We start from the raw sequence: 18,338 nt of genomic DNA, 5'->3' as shown, positions 1-18,338 counted from the left end.
CCTCAGAGTAAAGATGGCCACAGACCAATTCCTGAGAATTGGCAGCCTGAGGGCTGATGGGCTGGGTGGGTGGGGCTGCTGACATAAACTGGTGTTCTTGTTTGTCTCTCAAGTAGACAAAGAGGTTTCAGTGGGGCAGGCAAGACTCACCCCACTTAAAGGTGCTGAGAGTTTTAGGGAACAGTAAGCAGTAAGCTTTCTGCTCACATTGCAGCTCCTGAGCGCTATGTCTGGAACTGGAGACATCCAGATGGACTCCTGAAGGGCTAAGGGTCTTCAGTTTGACTAACAAGCTAGTCTCTGGATCTACACCACAGGCTGCATCCCATTCTTGGACTCAGCATCTCTAAACCATCAGTTAGGCTGGCAGTGTATTGCAAGCTTAGATTTTGGCAAGGTGGTGATGTTGGGGTGAACTTCAGCTACCAAAACTGAAGCAACTAAACTGGCAATAGTGGGTGCCAGTGTCCTCAGCTACTTGGGAGGCTGAGGCAAAAGGATCACTGGAGTTCAGAAGTTTATGGCCAGCTTCAGAAAACACAGTGAGATCATGTATTAATCAGTCACACATTCCAGACAAGCGAAACACGATGGGAGTACAGCATTCCTGTGTAGCTGCTGAGGAAAAAGGCTCCCTTTAACTCCACATAGCCAGGCTTCACTGAGGTCCTAGAATCATCTTGGGCCAACAGCTCCCTCAAGTGCTATCGGTGTCCACCTCAGAGGAGACACGCGGCAACTCAGTGAACAGACGCAGGAAGGTGTGCCTCTGAGCCTCACAGCAGAGTAAACAAGTCAGCAGGAACCTGGCCTTAGCTTTGACCTTGATGTTCTCCCTTGGGGTGGCATCCTTAGCACTGCCATTTCAGTTAGGGGTGAGCTTGGAAGTCAGTTCCCTGGATAGAGTGAGGAGGGAGAAAAGCAGCAGACAGCAGGTTTCTCCAAGTGTTGACCATTTATAAATACGTACATTTGCTTTCATACATACAGTTCATTGTACAGATGACGCTCTGTATACATGGGGCAGGAAAATGCATTCATTTGAACTTTTCACATCTATCTCACACAGCTCACATGTACAGACAATAAAACTGTTCAAGCAAGTACAGTAGAGAAAATGTCTTCCTTATACACGGGGCTGGAGGCCTCCGCTGGGTGTGGGGCATCCCCACTGCACAAGTTCACGACCGTGTGGTGTTCGATATATCAGGATAGAGAACAAACATGCATTGGATAATATACTGTACAGAGAGAGTCCTTTACATCTGAGTTATAGAAAACCTAAAGGAAAACTAAGTGCATTAAAGCTTTTTCCAGCAAGTGTCTTGAAAGGACAGCAAAGAGGAATAATCAAAATCATATTAGTACAAATCACTCTGTAATTGTCGACTGTACATGTCTGTACTAATTAAAATCATCTTGGGTTTGGAGGAGACAGGACAGAGAGACAGATGCTGTGCTAGATGGAAGGAGGCCATGCCTGAGAAGGGCACCTGCCCTGGGCCCCACAGGGAACCGGCCCAACTCAGCAGGAAATCAGCCAAATGTCAAAGAACAAAACAAAACAAAGGCAAGGCAAAGCAAACCAAACCAGGACAGGAAATAGAACTTACAGGATTTCCAAAATAACCTTGAATGAAGTGGATATCTAGAGCCAACATCTCTAACTCCCCCTCCCCCAGTGAATGGGTACACAGTAAGGCAGGTACATTCAAGTACTGAATTTTCCAGAATTAACTCTCTGTCTGGTCCTGGGGATTGAAGGGAGTGTGTTGAGTCCTAGCCAGATTTTCTGGTTAGTGATTAGCAAAGGAAAAACTCCAGCCATCAAGTGCTACAGAAACAAAGCAGCTAGGCCATGTCCTTTCCACGGAGTAGGTCTATCTGAAACCAGGAGATGGTGCTGGCTGGCATCTTGGGCAGCCAGCTGCAGCCTGACTGGTCAGCTTAGTGTAGGGATCACAGTCAGCAGGAAAAAATGAGATGATAGGGTGAGAAACATGAGAGTAACACTTGATTTTTGGTGTCCAATTACACGTTCATTTGGTACTGACTTTCAAAGCTCTGACTGTGGCCATCCTGTGGCCACAAGCATCTCAGGGTGGCTCAGCTGCTGTGAGGCATCAGACACCGAAATGAAGGTTACCAACACTTCAGCCCTTGAGTGGTCTGTATTACAAAAAGAGTTGATGAAGACCCAGTGAGTGTTCAAGTAGCTCTGCACAGTGGCTCCACCAGCCCCGGTGTGCTTGTGTCCAGGCCCCTAGCCAGCTGCCTTTTCTTGGGAGCAGCCAGAGCTGAGTTCAAGGCATTGCATGGTGAAGGTTTCCATGACGCGTCTTTGTAGGTAGCTCTTACCCTAAGCCCTTTGTTCACTGTTAGTCATGGTAGATGGTCAGTCTGGAATTCCCAGAGGAAAAGGAGAAGTCACACCTCTCAACAAGCACGAGGCAGGGCAGTATGGCCCTCAGAGTAAAGGCGGGAGCAGACCCCTTCTTGAGAACTGGGCAGCCTGAGGGCAGACGGGTAGGGTGGGTGGGGCTGCTGAGCGTGCAGAGGCTCAACAGAAGATGGGCACAGAGGCAGCATATCCTGCCACCTGGGGAGCCTGTTCCATTGTGTGGCAAAGATTCAGTGAGCAACTGGTTTTGTCCAAGGCATTTCTGCAGTAGAAAAATAACCATCTTTAATCAACCACCCAACCACGATACTTCTAGAGTTAGAAAAGTCGGAGGCTGAGTGGAACTAAGAGGAACGGTTCTAATGGGGAGAAAGAGAGCTCAATGTAACCTCCCGGACAGGTGGTGTTCAGAGTCTGTCTTGCTACAGGTGGCATGGATACATGAAGACCCTCCAGGCTTTTATTCCCTTCTTCCTGAACCTCTAGTCTAAGGGCCTGCCAGCTGCACTGGCAGCAGCTCCACGAAGCCATTCTTTGTAACCAGGTAAGTATGATGCAGAGTCACAGTGACACCTAGTGGTAGAGTATGGTGAAGCACAAGTGACATCCACATATCCCGCTGCATATGACTAAACGCTAAGGAAAAATACTTATGGATATTAAATTAGATACTGGTTTAAATTTTTTCTATTGGGTATATCTCTGGAATATAAAAATACCAATATTTAGAGGGGATCATAAACTACTATACAATATAAGGGCCGAGAACATCTTTCTCTAAGCTGTTCTGTTTACAATAATTTAGGAAAAGTGATAATCCAGGCTTAACTAAAATCAGCAAACTTGGATATCTGGACAACAACCTGGGACACTGTACACAACTCTAATTAGTGGAATTTTCCTGAGCCATCGAGTTTAAGATAAACACATCTAGAAAGGGGCGCCTGGGAGAGGACCGAGAGGGGGTTGTGCTCTATTAACTGGGGACTTTAATAGTGCACGTCTGCAACCTGGACAGACACAACAGCAGATACAAAATGATCTCCATTTGTCCGTGCCAAATTCTCATGTTACACAGGTCTTCCCTTTACTTTGTAAATAAATGTTAATTGTAATTGTTACTTGTGTGCCTTACTGATCCAGTAAATAAATGAACCATGTCTCAGGAGTCCCTAAGAAAATTGCTGGAAAAGCACTTTAAAATCACCGCAAATGTTTTCTTGTGTTTAAAAATTCTTAATCTTTGAGGCTTATATACAAGTTATTTCTTGTGCTATAAATGCTGTGATCCACTGCTTGATTTCTTTCCTTGTTTTTTTTTTCCTTGAAAAACACACTAGAGACAAGAGTGACTCTGCTAATTTCTAATGCAGACATTACTCACACTTAAATATCCAGTATTTATCAGTTACAAATTCAAACAGTAAAGTGCACCCATTTATAGACATGATGTGATGGAAACCCACTAGTGCAAGAATTTTGGGCAAAGGAACTTGTTTTGGTGAGAAACCTACAAGCTGAGGTTTGTCACCTGTCTCTACTTTAAGGGTGATGTGAATTGAGTAAGTAGGATTTGCCATTTAAGATCTGTCTTCCATCCTGAAGCCATGTGTGTCTGGCAAATGCTCCTTGTTGGGAAGGGAGGGAGGGCAGGTTTGTTTAAGATACAGTACTAAGATCAACCGTGGCAGTGATGTAGCAAAGCAGGGCAGGCCGTCTGCATCCAGGGAAGATGCTTGTCTCCTGCCTCGGGAAGCTCCCATTGGTGTTTTCTTTTAATCAACCCCACTTGCTCCCAGTGGTGGCATGTACTCCCTTACAATGGGAATAACTGTGGTTTGATGCTGATGTTTCAGGTGGGGGTAGCGATGCTAACGCTCTTTTCCTGGGAGAATGAGGGACCCTGGGTAATAGTGGCAGCTGTGGTTATTTTTAGGCCCGCACGGCACTCTAACCCACCTGGGCAGGTAAGGGTGGCTTTCCAAACAGGTGGGGGCACTTTTCTGTGGATTGTAGTAGCTTCCTCAGAGGTGCTTTGAATAAGATACAGTGTGATGCAGAGACCAAGAGAGCTGTGTCCAGGCCACACAGGGAGCCAAGAGGCTGCTGCTCTTAGCTACAGGGTGACCCCACAGCTATAAACTTCTTCCAGATGGGAGAGACGAAGATACAGACAGGTGGATGGACCGGTAGGGAGAAATGACAGGTGCCTATCCTAGTCTAGGAGAATGGGGCAGTTCTTCTATATCACAGTAAAAACAGTCTTGCTTATAGAGATGTGTCCTGATCTGTTTTAGGCTTGGGGGAGTCTGGGGTCCACCTATTGGCAGAATCTAAATCAGTGATGAAAGGTTTGTGATCTTAGTGTCATGCTCTGCATGTCTTCAGATCCTATCAGAGAACCGCACTCCAGTCAGATCACAGCTGCATTCTGTTTAAGAAACTGTCCTTCCTGCAGCCCTTTACTAAGGAGTAAGGTGCTCCCTAAGAATGAAGTACCAACACCCTGGTCAGTTTGCTGGGCCCAGTGGCTTGGTTTTAAGAGCTGACCTGCAGCCAGAGATGGGACTGTGCTACAGCTTTGGTTCTTGGTTCTTGTTGCTTACCTCATAGTTGTCTCAGCTTTTCAAAAATCAGGTTAGCGACCAGCTACAAGACAGATGGAGACTAAGGGAGGAAAAGGCCTGCTACAATCTCCTGCCCCTCCCCAGTGCTCAGAGCAATCTGCAACACTTTTGGCTGTTTCTGATTTTCAAAGACTACCATTAAACACTCCTAGATGAAAGAGACAATTCCTTTAACAGTGAATAATGAAACCAGAGGTCTTCAAATGGAATTAGTTAACAGCTGGCATGGATCACATTGGGCTGGGTGGAAACCCTGGGATAGGTCTTACAGTCCCAAGAGAACCCAAGCAGGTTCTGGAAGAAACTCTTTACAATGCCATCTTGGTTTGGGACAAGGGGCATCAGCTGAACGCAGCCTGGCTCCAGGTGAAAATGCAGTCAGCAGGGTTACTACACCAGCCAGACCTCAGAGTTCAGTGGGGCTTTTGTGATCTAAAATGCAGACTTGAGACAGCTTTCTCTCAGTGAGAAACAAGAACAATTTCCTCCTCTTTGTCCTCTTTTCTCCATACTTATTCCCTCCTCTATCTAGCCTTGGAAAATCAGCAGCCTTTAGTGGCTAATTGTTGGTTAAAGCCTAGAGAATACCTCTCGGTGAGTACTTTAAAAATACCCACAGTTCTCCTGGAATTTCCTTGGCCAATCAATTTATTTAAAGGACTGGATGTTTGTTAAATGTTCCCCAAATGCTTTTTGGAAAATCAACATAGTAACATTTCAGATAATTATAGTAGGCTTTTCTTTCAATCAATTTAGCATATTCAATCAACCAACCTACCTACCTTCCTTCCTTTCTCTCTTTTTTTTCTTTCTCTCCCTAGACCCCTTTGTACCGGGGGAGGACCAGTAATAAAGTAAATGAAGATTCTAGGCCTGACACCTGCAGGGCGCTGGAGTCTGGGGAGGAGACCATGGCACAGCGATGCACTGTGGGCTGGCCATGTGGAACACTGAGGAAGAATGCAAGGACAGAGAGGCATCGCACACATCCTAAAGTTTCTAGAAGAAAACAAACAAGAACATCTTACTTTTTAAAAAATGGAAAAGGACATTCACACAACAAGAACACCAGTGAAAGCGATTGTCTCCTGGAAAAAGCTGACCAGTGTGTCTGATCTCCCTGTTAAAGCTCACGGCACAAAATCTCCTCATTGGTGTTGGAAGAGAGGGAGAGAGCATGTGGCTGGGGCACAGAACTGAGAAATGGAAGTCCTGGCTCACCAGAGGCCAGCTTCCCAGTCAGCTGCATGCAAGGGATTTCAACATGTGGGCTGTCACCTCTGAACACCACACAGAAACTACATGAGAAATTAAGCCAGATAACTACCTCAGATGTGGAAACCAAGCCTGAAAATGTGCAGTGAAAACATATGGGTCTCACTCCAACAAATGTCTCTTAAACATTAGACTCCACAAATGGTCTCTTTGGTTTGATAGGCGATGTCTGCCCTTGTCGAGAGTCCCGAGACAGTTGCCTGTACAGGTTGTCCTGGTATGCCTGAGCCACTGGTAGGGTCCGTGCCACCTTCACATCAGGATAAGAGGAGGCCTGGCTGACTCTTTCCAAGAGGTCTCCACGGGACCCGTTAGCCAGCATCCCATGGGGGCTGTAATAATCGTCCTCCAGCAAATGTCCATTCTGTGCATTGTTGGTTTTGTTATAAAAGGCAATGTTGCTGATGGATGATGGTGGACTGAAGGACTCAGGCTGAGACAGGTTGCCTGGAGACGTGGGGCTGAGAACGGTATCCACTGATGAGACTGCCCAGGTCCGATTCTGCTGGTGAAGGTGGGGGTACTGTTGAGTCCGGGCTGTTTTATCTATGATCCCCATGAATGGTGTGGTCCTGGATCGGGTGGGCTCACTGGGGTAACCTCCCTGAGTGGGAGACACTGGTGATAGCTCGTCACATGACCTATCATATGCCGGTTTTAGTGGGATCTCCATTTGCTGAATTGAAGAAGAAGGCCGGAAGGTGGGAGTCAGGTTGGCGGTGGATGAGATGCTATTGCTGGATGGAGAAAAGCGCAGGCCCACACTCTGTGAGTGCAGCAGCGGCCTGGGAGTCGGTGGGTGGGGCTTGATTTCATTAGGGTTGACACTGATAGGTCTTCTGATTAAATGTGACACATCAGGGGAACCCAGCTGGCTGGAGGAACGCTCCAGATCTAGTTTTGAGTGACAGACTGGATAATAGGATGCTGATTGACTACGCCCAATCTGTGGTGTCTGGCTGTACCTCATACCACCTCGATAGGCAGAGGAGGGTCGCTGTGGTAGGTCTTCTTTGGTCAATCCTCCATGTTGACAGATGGCACCAGCACTCAGACTGGCTTGGACATGCTGTACAGGTCTCCCGTCTCCTACAATCCCCCCTATTGATCCCTGATAAACCAATCGGCTCTGACTCACTCCCATGTCCCCCTGTGAAGATTGGTATTTACTGGCCATTGGATGGGCTACTTGGCCATAGGCTCCTGTTGGGATTACAGTGCTTGAATGGACTGCTGAGCTAGGCTGGTTACTTCTTACGATCTGGGCCTTGGCAGGCTGTAACCTGAGCCCTTGCTGGGGAACTGCCACTGGAAGCTGAGGCATCTGGTAGGGCCGCTGGGCCATTTTGGATAGAGGAGATTTTGGTCTGCCAGGAAGCTGACTCACATTTGCTTCTTGCTGATAGCGTACAGGTGAGCCAGACTGGGATCTATAGATGCTCATGCTCTCAGCTGGAGGGCTGGCCCTATACTGAGGGCCTCTACGGAGAGGGGAAGGGGGAGGGCTAGGGTATTCCTTGCCTTGCCCTCCCACGGGAGGTGGGCTGAACCGGTACGATGCACCCTGGTGAGCTGGGGAAGTGTGTGGTGGGCTAGGCCTATAATGAGAGTTCTGGTGAGTCGGAGAAAGAGCAGGAGAGGTGGATTGATAACCTTGTCTAGTGGGAGAGCCTACAGAACTATTGGACCGGAAGTCAAAAACCTGATGAGAGCCAAGAGGTGAGCTAGAGATGTAGGCTGAGTCCCGATGGGCTGGAGAGGAGGGTGGGCTCTGGATTACTGGGAGCCCCTGACTGGGGCGAGCCTCTGTCTGGAGGCCAATAGAAACATTTTCAACATCTTGTTCCAAGTACTCCTCCTCAAATATGTCCTGTACAGAGTATATATCTTCAGGCTGGGGCTCAGGCTCTGTTTCTTCCTCTGGCAGCTCCTCTGGAGGCTGCTGGGGTGGTGGCGGCGGCTGTTGCTGCTGCTGCATCTGTCTGCATTCTTCCTCCACTCGCATCAGAAGCCTCTGGATCTCACGGTTGTTTGGACATAGCTTGATGGCCTCTTTCAGGTCCTCTAAGGCTGCTGCAAACTGTCTGCTTGACAAAATGCAAACACAAGAATGGGAGTTATTCAGAACAGAGAAGAATCACCAGGAGCAGAGAACATGGCCGCCAGTTCAGACCATTGCATCAGGCAGTATTTGGGGGACTCAAGAGGGTCAAATTCAGTCTGACTTAGGAAGGAAACAAAGGCTGTTATTCTAGGAGAGTTTAGAATGAGTTCCTAGACACTTTGGCTTTATCTTCCTTCTGACCTCTCTGGGGTCAAAGAGGCTGTCCTCATTAGGTCAGTGCAGATAGGCCCTTCAGGAAGATCTTAGTACCCAAGGACAGCCTAGGTAGTGTGAGGGTTGGTTGGGGTTGTCATTTACAGTGTCACTGTCAAGTAGCTTAGGAACGAAGCAGTAAGTAATTGTAGTGTTTAAAAATCTGATCCAGTGTAATTTTTATTTTGTGTGGGGGTAGAGGGTTTGAGACAGGGTCTCTCTATGTAGCCCTGCCAGTCCTGGAACTTGCTATGTAGACCAGGCTGGTCTTGAACTAGAGAGATCCTCTCGCCTCTGCCTCCCGAGTGCTTGGATTGAAGGCATGTATTACCATGCCCAGATGATTCTGTTAAATTAAAAAAATATTCTCAATATATTTGTCTAAACTTCAGGCCTCTTACATTCTAGGAGTGATGTCTGCCTTCGGTCCCTTTTCCCCATCGCCTGACAGTACTGTGTATCTTTCTGCTGGGTCACAGCCCACAGGAGTCAGTGTGCTGCTTAGGTGACTGAGAGTGGAGCTGAGCTTACTCCAACAAGACCCTCATTTACAAATGAGGAAACTGAATCACAGAGCTATTCCTAAGGGAGAAGGCTGGGTGCTGGGTAGAGGCATCAAGGACAATGACTGGCAGTTTTTCGATCCCTCTGGAGGCTCTCTTACTCAGTGGCCAAAGCACAGCAGATGGGTACAAGTAATGGTGCCATCTCAGTCCTAGTAGCAGGACCTCCTGTCTGTCTGTCTGTCTGTCTGTCTGTCTGTCTGCCTGTCTGTCTAGGTGAGGATGGTAAATGTCATCAGACTTAGGAGAACCCTCTATCAAGGACTGAATAATCTGGGGAGTTCCTAAATGCCTGTAGGAAAGGAAAGGAATGGAAAGGAAAAGTCTGTGTAAGTGATTGTCCTGTTCTTCCTGCCGAGAAGGAACAGGGAGGTTTGGCTTAAGTAGCTTCCTCTTTACTTCAATTTTATCTCTTTATGCCATTGGCTTGAGGCTGAAAATTGACTGAGACACGACATAGGCTTCCTGGAAGGAAGTGCCATTTTCCATGTTACCTTTCTCCTAAAGTGCCCAGGAGAAGTGCTGACCGTGAGCAGTGCCCTGTCTGCAAAGCCTGGCCCTGAGAGTTGGCAAGGGCAGGCACATTGGGTGCACACATCCCAGGGTGGCCTACGTGGCCTTAGCCACATTTTCAGACACTGCTTTTCTCACCCTCCCTTGCCTCACCTGCTGCTGCGTTTTGCCCTTGCTCTCGCATAGTATGCTTCATAAGATTTCGGTTTCAGCTCCAGGGCCTTAGTAGCAAATTCCTCCGCCATTCCAAAATCCTGTCATTACAATAGGTGTGCAATGAGTCATTGAAGAGATACACAAAAGACAACTTGGGAATAAAACAAATTATAAGTACAATCCTTTGACACTTGTTGATGGAATGCCTGGGGTTCATGATCTGTCGGACATGGCTCTACCCATGTGGCTCACAGACTGAAAATTCCCCCTGCCTTCTACTGTGTCTCTGAAACCACTAACTGAACTTTACTAGTCCAAAGTACTAAAACACTTTTGAGTTTCTAGCTGTTCTTTATAGCACAGAAACCAAATATTAGCCCTCTGTAGTAAGAATCCTAAAGTTGGAAACCTAAACTCTCCACACAAGAGTAGAGACACAGATACTTCAGGGGGCATTCATTCTGTTGGTTCTCCTTGTTGCTCTGCTGACTGAGAATGTACCCCACAGAGCCCAGGAGAAAGGTCTGGGTAACAGCAAAGAATGTTGACTAGGTATGAGAGGACATGGGGATGCCAGACAGACAGGTTCAGGTCTCTGGTCTATTCTAACTCAAGTCGCTTGAACATTCTTTACACCCACACTGTTTCAGCCATAAGGTTAAGCATAATACATTTAAATTCTATGTATACTAGACATACACACACACACACAAGACATAGAGTAGGTCCCCGTACTATATGAATATTCATATTTCACAGATACTTCTCTGGCTTGTTTCTTTTCCTGTTTGATTTCTTACTTAGGAAACATTCAAATTTTAAAAAATAGATAAAGAAACAAGTAGACTCTGGGTGTGACTCATTGTGCTGTCCTGGAGACATCCTGGAGAAGCCCAGTCTCAGAGATACTGCTGCAACCATGACAACTCTCAGGAATAGGGTCTGAAGCATATAATATTGAGTAGGCAATGCCTGTCCTCTTTAAGATCTCCTTAAATACTAAGTTAAAGTGAAAGTTTTAGTCTTCACTGGGGGTGGTTCATGTTTTGAGACATAGTCTTGCTATGTACCCCAAGCTACCCTAGAACCCCTAATCTTCCTGCTTCTGCCTCAAAAGTACTGGCATTACAGACACATGCCACCATATTTGGCTTAGATTTTTCTCTTCTTTAAACATCAGAATCATAGTAGAGCAGAATTATATTCATAGTTCCTAAGGCAGAAAACAGGGTAGAAGAAGGGTCCTGGGGCACAGGTTAAGGGCTCATAAGAAATTGTCTACTGAGGTGCAGGGGCTTCTGGTGCTTTGTGCAGTGTTGGCTCCTAAGAGGTAATTTCTGGCTTTGTAAGGAAATGGTATGGACTATGTTCTATCCCTCGTTTCCGACCTTTCCCTTTCCTCACTTGAGAGATAACCACTGTATCTAAGAATATGAGAGTAAAACAGCTCTTCTTCCTATGAAGACCTATGGGGGGGGGGTGGTCTTGTGCATGTTAAGCAAGAACCATATGACAAGCTAATACCCAAAGCAAATTTTTAAAAGCCAATTAAAAGCGAGGAAGAAAAGAAGTCAGAAGATCGGCACATGCTGGTAAGCTTTGCTTCACTCTTAGGGGAGGGCCACATTGACCTCTAGGACTGATTCCATTGCTCACATGAGAACCTCAGGTAGGACTTTACTATTATACCCCGATACCTTCCACACTTCCACCTCTGCCCAAAGTTATCTCCTCCTTGCCCCCACTCCTTTCTGCCTCTGAAGGCAGAACTGTGTCCTCTGAGACAGCCAAGTCTATCTCCGGGCTCTTTCTTGGTCAGGTTTCAGGGTTGAAATCAGTGATGCAGAGGTTTTATGTACATAAGCCTTCTGGACTTGAGAGTAGATCCTTTTCCACTGCAGCCAGAACCTTCCTTCTGGACAGGTTACTCTTGAATCTCTCACTGATCAAAACTTCCTGCTTAGTTTGGATTACTTCTATCTCCTGAGCGACTGTGAAACCACTAGTGGATGTCAGTGACTCTGTCATGACTGTAAGCACTTCCAGTACCTGAGGTTTTCTCAGCTCAGGAGCTCTGCATGACAAAGGAGCACTGGCTGAAGCTATCCCTGCAAAGAATGGAGAAGAGCCAAGGACAACTGGGGGTGTGAAAGAGCCTGAAAGAATTTTAAGATTTCATCCAAGCAAAAAGGGGTGTGATATACTGGAATATAGAGACCAGAGAAGAGATGAAAAGGTCAAGAGTTACCTTAGAAATTAACTTTGAAGTCCACAGTCCTGAGACTTCATCCCAACCCTTTGGCACCTGACTATGGAGCACACTAGAAAAAATGAAGTCTAGCCCTAACTGCAGCCGAAATTCTGGTGAGAATGGCTGAAGAGAGTGTGTGGAGACGAGAGTGTCTTGGTCACTTCAGTGGGGATTATGAAACTGCAGAATGCCACAAACTGCTTACAGGGAACTAGCGTTTCTAAGCTTGAGAAATTTGTATTTGTTGTGGATTTATTTCAGTTTGCAAATGTCAGTGTTCTGTGAAGGACAACCAGGTTCCAAATGGGGCAGAAAGGATTTTAGGGCCGTAGTAATAAGGTAGTGAGTGGCAGGAACATTCAATTTCTAGCACTGCAGAAAGAGTGGAGATCAGAGAGACTTACGTTCATTTTCCTGCGACATCGAGAGAGGTTGAGGAGGAGAGACACTTTTAGCTCCCGGAAGGTTTTCAAGTCCTCACCAAACCCTTCTCTAGGGAATTTCTTCAGAGCATACTGGTAGCGCTGGGCAGCTTCCTTTACTTTACCTTTCTAAGGGGGTACAAATAAAGAGCAAAGTGTTGGTTTGCTGAGTGGCTGAGGAGATCTGGTCCCTGGTTCCTGCCTGCTCTTATCAGTTGTTATAAAGGTTAAAGTCCCTTGATGCTGAGAGCAGAAATCTAGTCTTTTCTATAAGAAACTCACTTGGTAAGGACAGGAAGGTTGAAGGGACATCTAAAATCACAGGCCAGAGAAACAAAATCTTGGCAAATGCATAGAACAGCTTCTGTTCTCAAGGGCTGCCCTTGGTCATTTGGGAAGTTCCTTCTTTTCTTGAACAGCTTTACTTGGGGTACATAAAACTTCCTGGTCTTGACACTCCTGTTCTACCTTGCTGTCCCACAGAAGAGATAATTCTCTTCCTCAGAACCTAGAATGCAGGACCTAGAATGGTCTATCTGAGGCTTCTCTAACACAATGGTAGAAACTGTCAATTCATGGTATTTGTGATCAGGCAGGAGGTAGGTGGTAGCAGAGAGGAGAAGCTTGGAATTTGTGACTCTCACTTTGTAAACCATTTCCTCAAGATGAAGTAAATCTGACCAACTTCGGGATCCTCTGCAGAAACACTGAACTGCTTTTACACTTTGCACCTGGAAGGCTGTACATAAAGTTCAGACAGACCCAGTCAGCCGAGTCAGCAGCCTCACCGTCATCTGGACACTTCCTCTGAGGAGCTGCATGTTCAGGTAGTGCCACTTCTTTACCTTTCATTATCCTTTAGTCTGGAGCAGTGGAGTCTCCAAGGGAGAATTACGGAAGTGTCGATTTACATTAGGAACCAAGAATCCTTGCCCTGGGACTGCAGAAGTTATCTTATAGTATTGAGGATGTCATTAAGGTCCATAAATATGATTAAGTTTGGACCAAGGTTCAAGCTTTCTACAAGCCATGACTAGGAACTAGAATTCTGCTTAGGACCTTATATATTCATAAAATAAGGAATTTTGCAGTAATTTTATTATCTTTTAGATCTGTAATATCTCAAGGATGCTAAGAACTCAGTTGGAGTTATTTACCTTCAGGGATGATCCAGTGAACTGAAACACTGTGACGCGACTGACATGGAATACTCTAAGAATTTCTTTCTGGCCAAGTGTTTATTAAGGATACCTATTTCTTAAAGACTGTCATCCAGTGACAGTGGCTTTAATCAGATGCATAATAATCACAGTTTATTATTACTATGAACTTTTTTCCCAAGGCTGCCTGCAAACTTTTCTATTGCTGAAGAGAACCTTAAGTTCCTGTTCCCACCTCCAAAGTCTGGGTCTACAGGTATGTGCTACTATATATAAAAACTAAGATCAATAAACCTGGGAATACCAATATTACCTAATTTTGCCTTTAATTGCCCTATGAGTTCCTCACTTAGAAGGTTCTGAGAAAAACCTGTTACTGAACTGTAAGTGACCAGCTAAAACCAGAATGTTTTTGCTTTCTTGTCAAGAAAGAAAAAAAAACCCATTAAAAAACCCCCAAAAATCTCAGGGCCCCTGAATTAGGAGCCCAGGACCAGGGAATAGTTTCTACCTTTGCCTCTATAGAGAAGAATGGAAACTTCCAAGTTTTCAAGATTCTACATGTAAAAAGAAGTCCCTCCCGCCCTCACCTTATAAAACATGTCCCCCTCTTCCATCAGCTTGCTCAACAGGATGATCATGATGTCTGGTTTGGAGGTGGCCATCGCCCATGTGGCTGGACCTGTAGTGTACAGGATGCATGATGGGTAAAGAACTCATACAATGTAAGGTGGTAGGAAGCTGGGTGAAAAAAATATCCTGGGGAATTTCTGCTGAGAGAACAACTTGCTCCAAGTAATCGCCTCACTTTTAGGCCTGGGAGTGTATTAGTGACTCCCATTGCCAAGAAGCTGCATCGGATTTGTCTGTGTTCACCTTAAAATAAGAATATCTGAGGTGTCCAAGCTTGTGCCACAGGGAGCAGTAAATACCTGTGTGGTACACATGAGCATATAATGGCTTAGTCTGAAATTGTTTTAAATCAGGAAGTTGGAAGAAAGGGTTAAAGGTTACCACATGATTAGAAAAAGCCAAAAAAGAATAATTTATTTTCTGTCTGAGATGGCAAACTCCCACATAGACTCAATTTTGAAGTGTGCATTCTGTAGAAGGGAACCCTCCTTAAGTACTCTAAAGGCTCCCTTAGAGCTAAGTTCCAAATAGGACTCCCTGGGATTCACTTGGAACCAGGAGCATAATTCTAACGTCAATAGATATGAAACAAACATCAAGACTACTTGACTCATGAAAGAAAAGAATAAAGTTAAATTGATTAGTTTACAGATGACTGAATTATTTACCAACTAAGCGTTTCAGGGTTAGTTATCAAAAGTTCAAGTTATTCTCTGCAACAGTCATTAAAAAATCTTCTTTTAAGGTGAAGTAAATTAAAAGATTAGAGGTGTGGGGAACTCATGCAGGCTAAATCAAAGAGGAGAAGGCAAAGCTGACCAAGCCATCAGACCACGCCTGATGCTGACAGCGGTGAAATATACCTCGTGGGCGACTCGGTAACGTCTGACAACCTTCAAAGAAAGGAGAAAACAAAAAGTTGTAGGAAAGGAAAAAAAAATGGATGAAGGTGAAAAAAAAAAAAAGAAAAAAAAAAAAAGAAGGAAAAAGCAGCAGTGAGAGGCAGGCAGCAAAAGCCAGCACATCAGCCAACCCTGTCTACAGTGTGTGGGCGGGGGAGCAGCTGGGAGAGCAGCAGCAGGGGCTGGAGAGGGAAGCACAGAGAGCAAAGGAAAGCAAAGGCTTATGGCACTGCAGGGAGCCAGGATGCTCACAGGGTGGGGCTAGTGCACAGGCAGCACTAAAATGTGCATAAGCTCAGCACAGCCTCCTGGCTAAAGCTAGAAAGGGCAGGGCAGAGAGTCATGTGACTCTGGATACAGGGCTTTACGACTATGGCTCAGATCAGATGGTACTCTCTCTGGGCCAGTAGCCTTTCATTCACTTGGGCAGTAATTGGACCAGGGCAGAGGGAGAACTACATACATTCACTCCAAAAACCCAGGAAAGCTAGACCACTGGCCCCTGGGCACAGATGGTCAATAGCATCTCTCTCTCTCTTACCTATTTTGGCTCCTTTCTTCAGTAGAGTTACTACAACAGACGTGTTCCTGCAACCCACTGCCCGATCCAAAGGACGCATTCCACTGTAGTCAACATGCTCAATCATGGCCCCATGATCCACCAGGAACTGGACCTAGGAAAGGAACAAGCACAACTGTTAACATGTACAATGGATATAGCTTGCCCCTTTCAAACTGCTTGTCTAAACCAGGCTATAATACACACACACACACACACACACACACACACACACACACACACACTATTTCAGGCCACAGTGATAGTCTTGCTTTTGAATAATATTTTGTACATTCCTGTCTTCTGAAGAGTCTGTGTTAGAACCATCAAAACAGTACTTCACGTTTGATCCTAGATATATTCTTGTTGGATAGCACCCCTGTCCTTTCTCTCTGAGGTCTGTTTAAAGATACTTACCACCTCAGCATCACCATAGAAAGCTGCCAGGTCCAGTGGGGTGCGGCCATTCTTGTCTGCATGGTCTGTAGCAGCTCCATTATCCACTAGAGAGCGTACTACTGAGAGATGGCCCTTCAGACAAGCCCAGCTGAGGGCTGTCAACCCTTCTTTGTCCATCAGGGCAATGGAGGCACCTAAAAGAAGAGAAACCTGTTTTAATGGACCGAGGACACAAAAGTTTACAGCCAAAAGGGATGCTGATGTCTAAGGTATACATGCTGTTGAGGAATAGCTTTCACTTCTAGACTCTTTTCATTTTAAGAGTGACCCTGACTGGCCATGGTGACATACACCAATAACCCCCAAACAGGTAGGAGTAAGCAGGGGAATCGTGAGTTTGAGGGTAGTCTGGGCTACACAGTGAGTTCAAGGCCTGTGTGAGTCACATCTCCATCCCCTGAGTGCTGTGATTGTAGGTGTGTCAGTCCAAGTTTGTGGTGCTGAGACTGAACTTGGAGCCTTGTGTATGTTAGACAAGCACTCAGCCAGCTAAACCGGGTCACCAGCTATAAATTATAGATTATTTAAAAAAATTAAAATCACTTGAGAGTTCCTACTCTACAATGTTCTACAAACAATGTAGTCTAAACTTAGTGAAAACTCATGTAAGTGAAAAAAAACAAAAGAAAAAAAAGAAAACCTAAAGAAAATACAAAAGGTTCAAAGACCATGGGGAGAGCAAACCTGTCATCTATGCCTGTGGATGTCTGCGGGCATGTGGCAAACACAGTACTCATCTAAGGTCATCAGTGCTCTTCTAATGGCTACAGTTTGCTCTGGACCTTGCTGTGTGCCACATCTTTTTTTTTTCCAGGAGCTGGGGACTGAACCCAGAGCCTTGCGCTTGCTAAAATCCCCACTGAGCTAAATCCCCAACCCCCGCTGTGTGCCACATCTTAAGAACCTAGGTCTGTTCCCTCATGTGCTGCTCCCCTCCTCTAGCAGAAATGAAGGCAGATATCAAGTCAGACTTGTTCGGCAACTTGTACCAAGGCAAGAGATACACTGTACCCTGCAAGAGCAATTCTTGACTCTAGCCACCTTTGAGTCTGAGGTTGTGGAAACAAATCTTTCCTGCAAAGACAGAGCTAAAGCCACAGCAAGTCTCTTAGGAGAAGCCCAGTCTTCTTATTCAACTATCCTTGGCTGTTCAGGTCTGGGCACAGTTCTTCAGAAGGCTGGTTCCCTTAAAGGAACGTGCATCTGCATATGGATAATTATATATATTTAAGGTTGGTTTATTAACAGCAAAGGCTAACTGGAATGATGTCATAGTTTCAGATGCCTTACTAGCCCCTGCTGCTCCAATCTAAGACTCCACTAGATGGCGCTGCAGTGCTACTAGAGATGAGCCTTTTCTATATGGCAGTCTGTGATGCCACTACTGCATAGGTGGCTGAGCTTATAGCAATCAGCAGGAAGCTGAAATGTCTTACCACTGTGCACCTGTAGAGAAAAAGCAGTTTCCCATTTACCTACGGTGTGAGTGTGTTGGAAAGTGTCACATGGAATTTATTTATTTTTTTTTTTTAAAGATTTATTCATTTATTATATATAAGTACACTGTAGATGTCTTCAGGTATCTGAAGATGGCATCAGATCTCTTTACAGATGGTTGTGAGCCACCATGTGGTTGCTGGGAATTGAACTCAGGTCCTCTGGAAGAGCAGTCGGTGCTCTTAACCGCTGAGCCACCTCTCCAGCCCCACATGGAATTTATTATGACAGCTTAATAGCAATATCCTAATTCTCCAAAGAGGGCCTCATTGCTAGCAAGTGCTTCAACTTTCCTTTGGAGTCAAGAAACAAATGTTAGCCATGCAGGCTGACAAACTGATATCCAGCTTTGCCTGGTGTATTGGTGCACACCTTTAATCCCAACAGTTCGGAGGTCAACACAGGTGGACCTTTGTGAGTTTGTGGCCAGCCTGGTCTACAGAGCAAGTTCTAGGCTAGCCAGGACTACACAATAAGACACCATACCACCCTCAACCCCACCCCTAGCAGCAGCAGCAGCAGCAGCAGTAGCAGCAAATCAGCCTCTAAGATAGGTGGATATTTACTGGGTATACATAAAAATATTGAAGTCTGGAGACTACT

The 18,338-nt window shown here is 45.7% G+C and overlaps 1 protein-coding gene across 7 annotated transcripts in view; it reads right to left on the bottom strand.

Moving 5' to 3' along the window:
* Positions 1–936: 936 nt before the first annotated feature.
* Positions 937–18,338, bottom strand: part of Tanc2 (tetratricopeptide repeat, ankyrin repeat and coiled-coil containing 2) — a 319,000-nt gene continuing 301,598 nt past the window's right edge. For 4 of the 7 annotated variants that reach the window (NM_001440252.1, XM_087572418.1, XM_087572421.1 and 1 more), the window contains 7 exon segments: positions 937–8,387; positions 9,850–9,950; positions 12,508–12,654; positions 14,276–14,367; positions 15,182–15,211; positions 15,762–15,894; positions 16,197–16,372. In NM_001440252.1, the coding sequence (NP_001427181.1) occupies positions 6,425–8,387; positions 9,850–9,950; positions 12,508–12,654; positions 14,276–14,367; positions 15,182–15,211; positions 15,762–15,894; positions 16,197–16,372 (2,642 nt within the window). In that variant the 3' untranslated portion in view covers positions 937–6,424. 7 annotated transcript variants of the gene reach the window in all.

Source organism: Rattus norvegicus, chromosome 10 (assembly GCF_021556685.1).
Source record: "Rattus norvegicus strain SHRSP/BbbUtx chromosome 10, alternate assembly SHRSP_T2T, whole genome shotgun sequence".
Classification (NCBI taxonomy): domain Eukaryota; kingdom Metazoa; phylum Chordata; class Mammalia; order Rodentia; family Muridae; genus Rattus; species Rattus norvegicus.
Note: the sequence above shows the minus strand (reverse complement) of the source record. Positions and strands in the feature narration are given on the sequence as shown.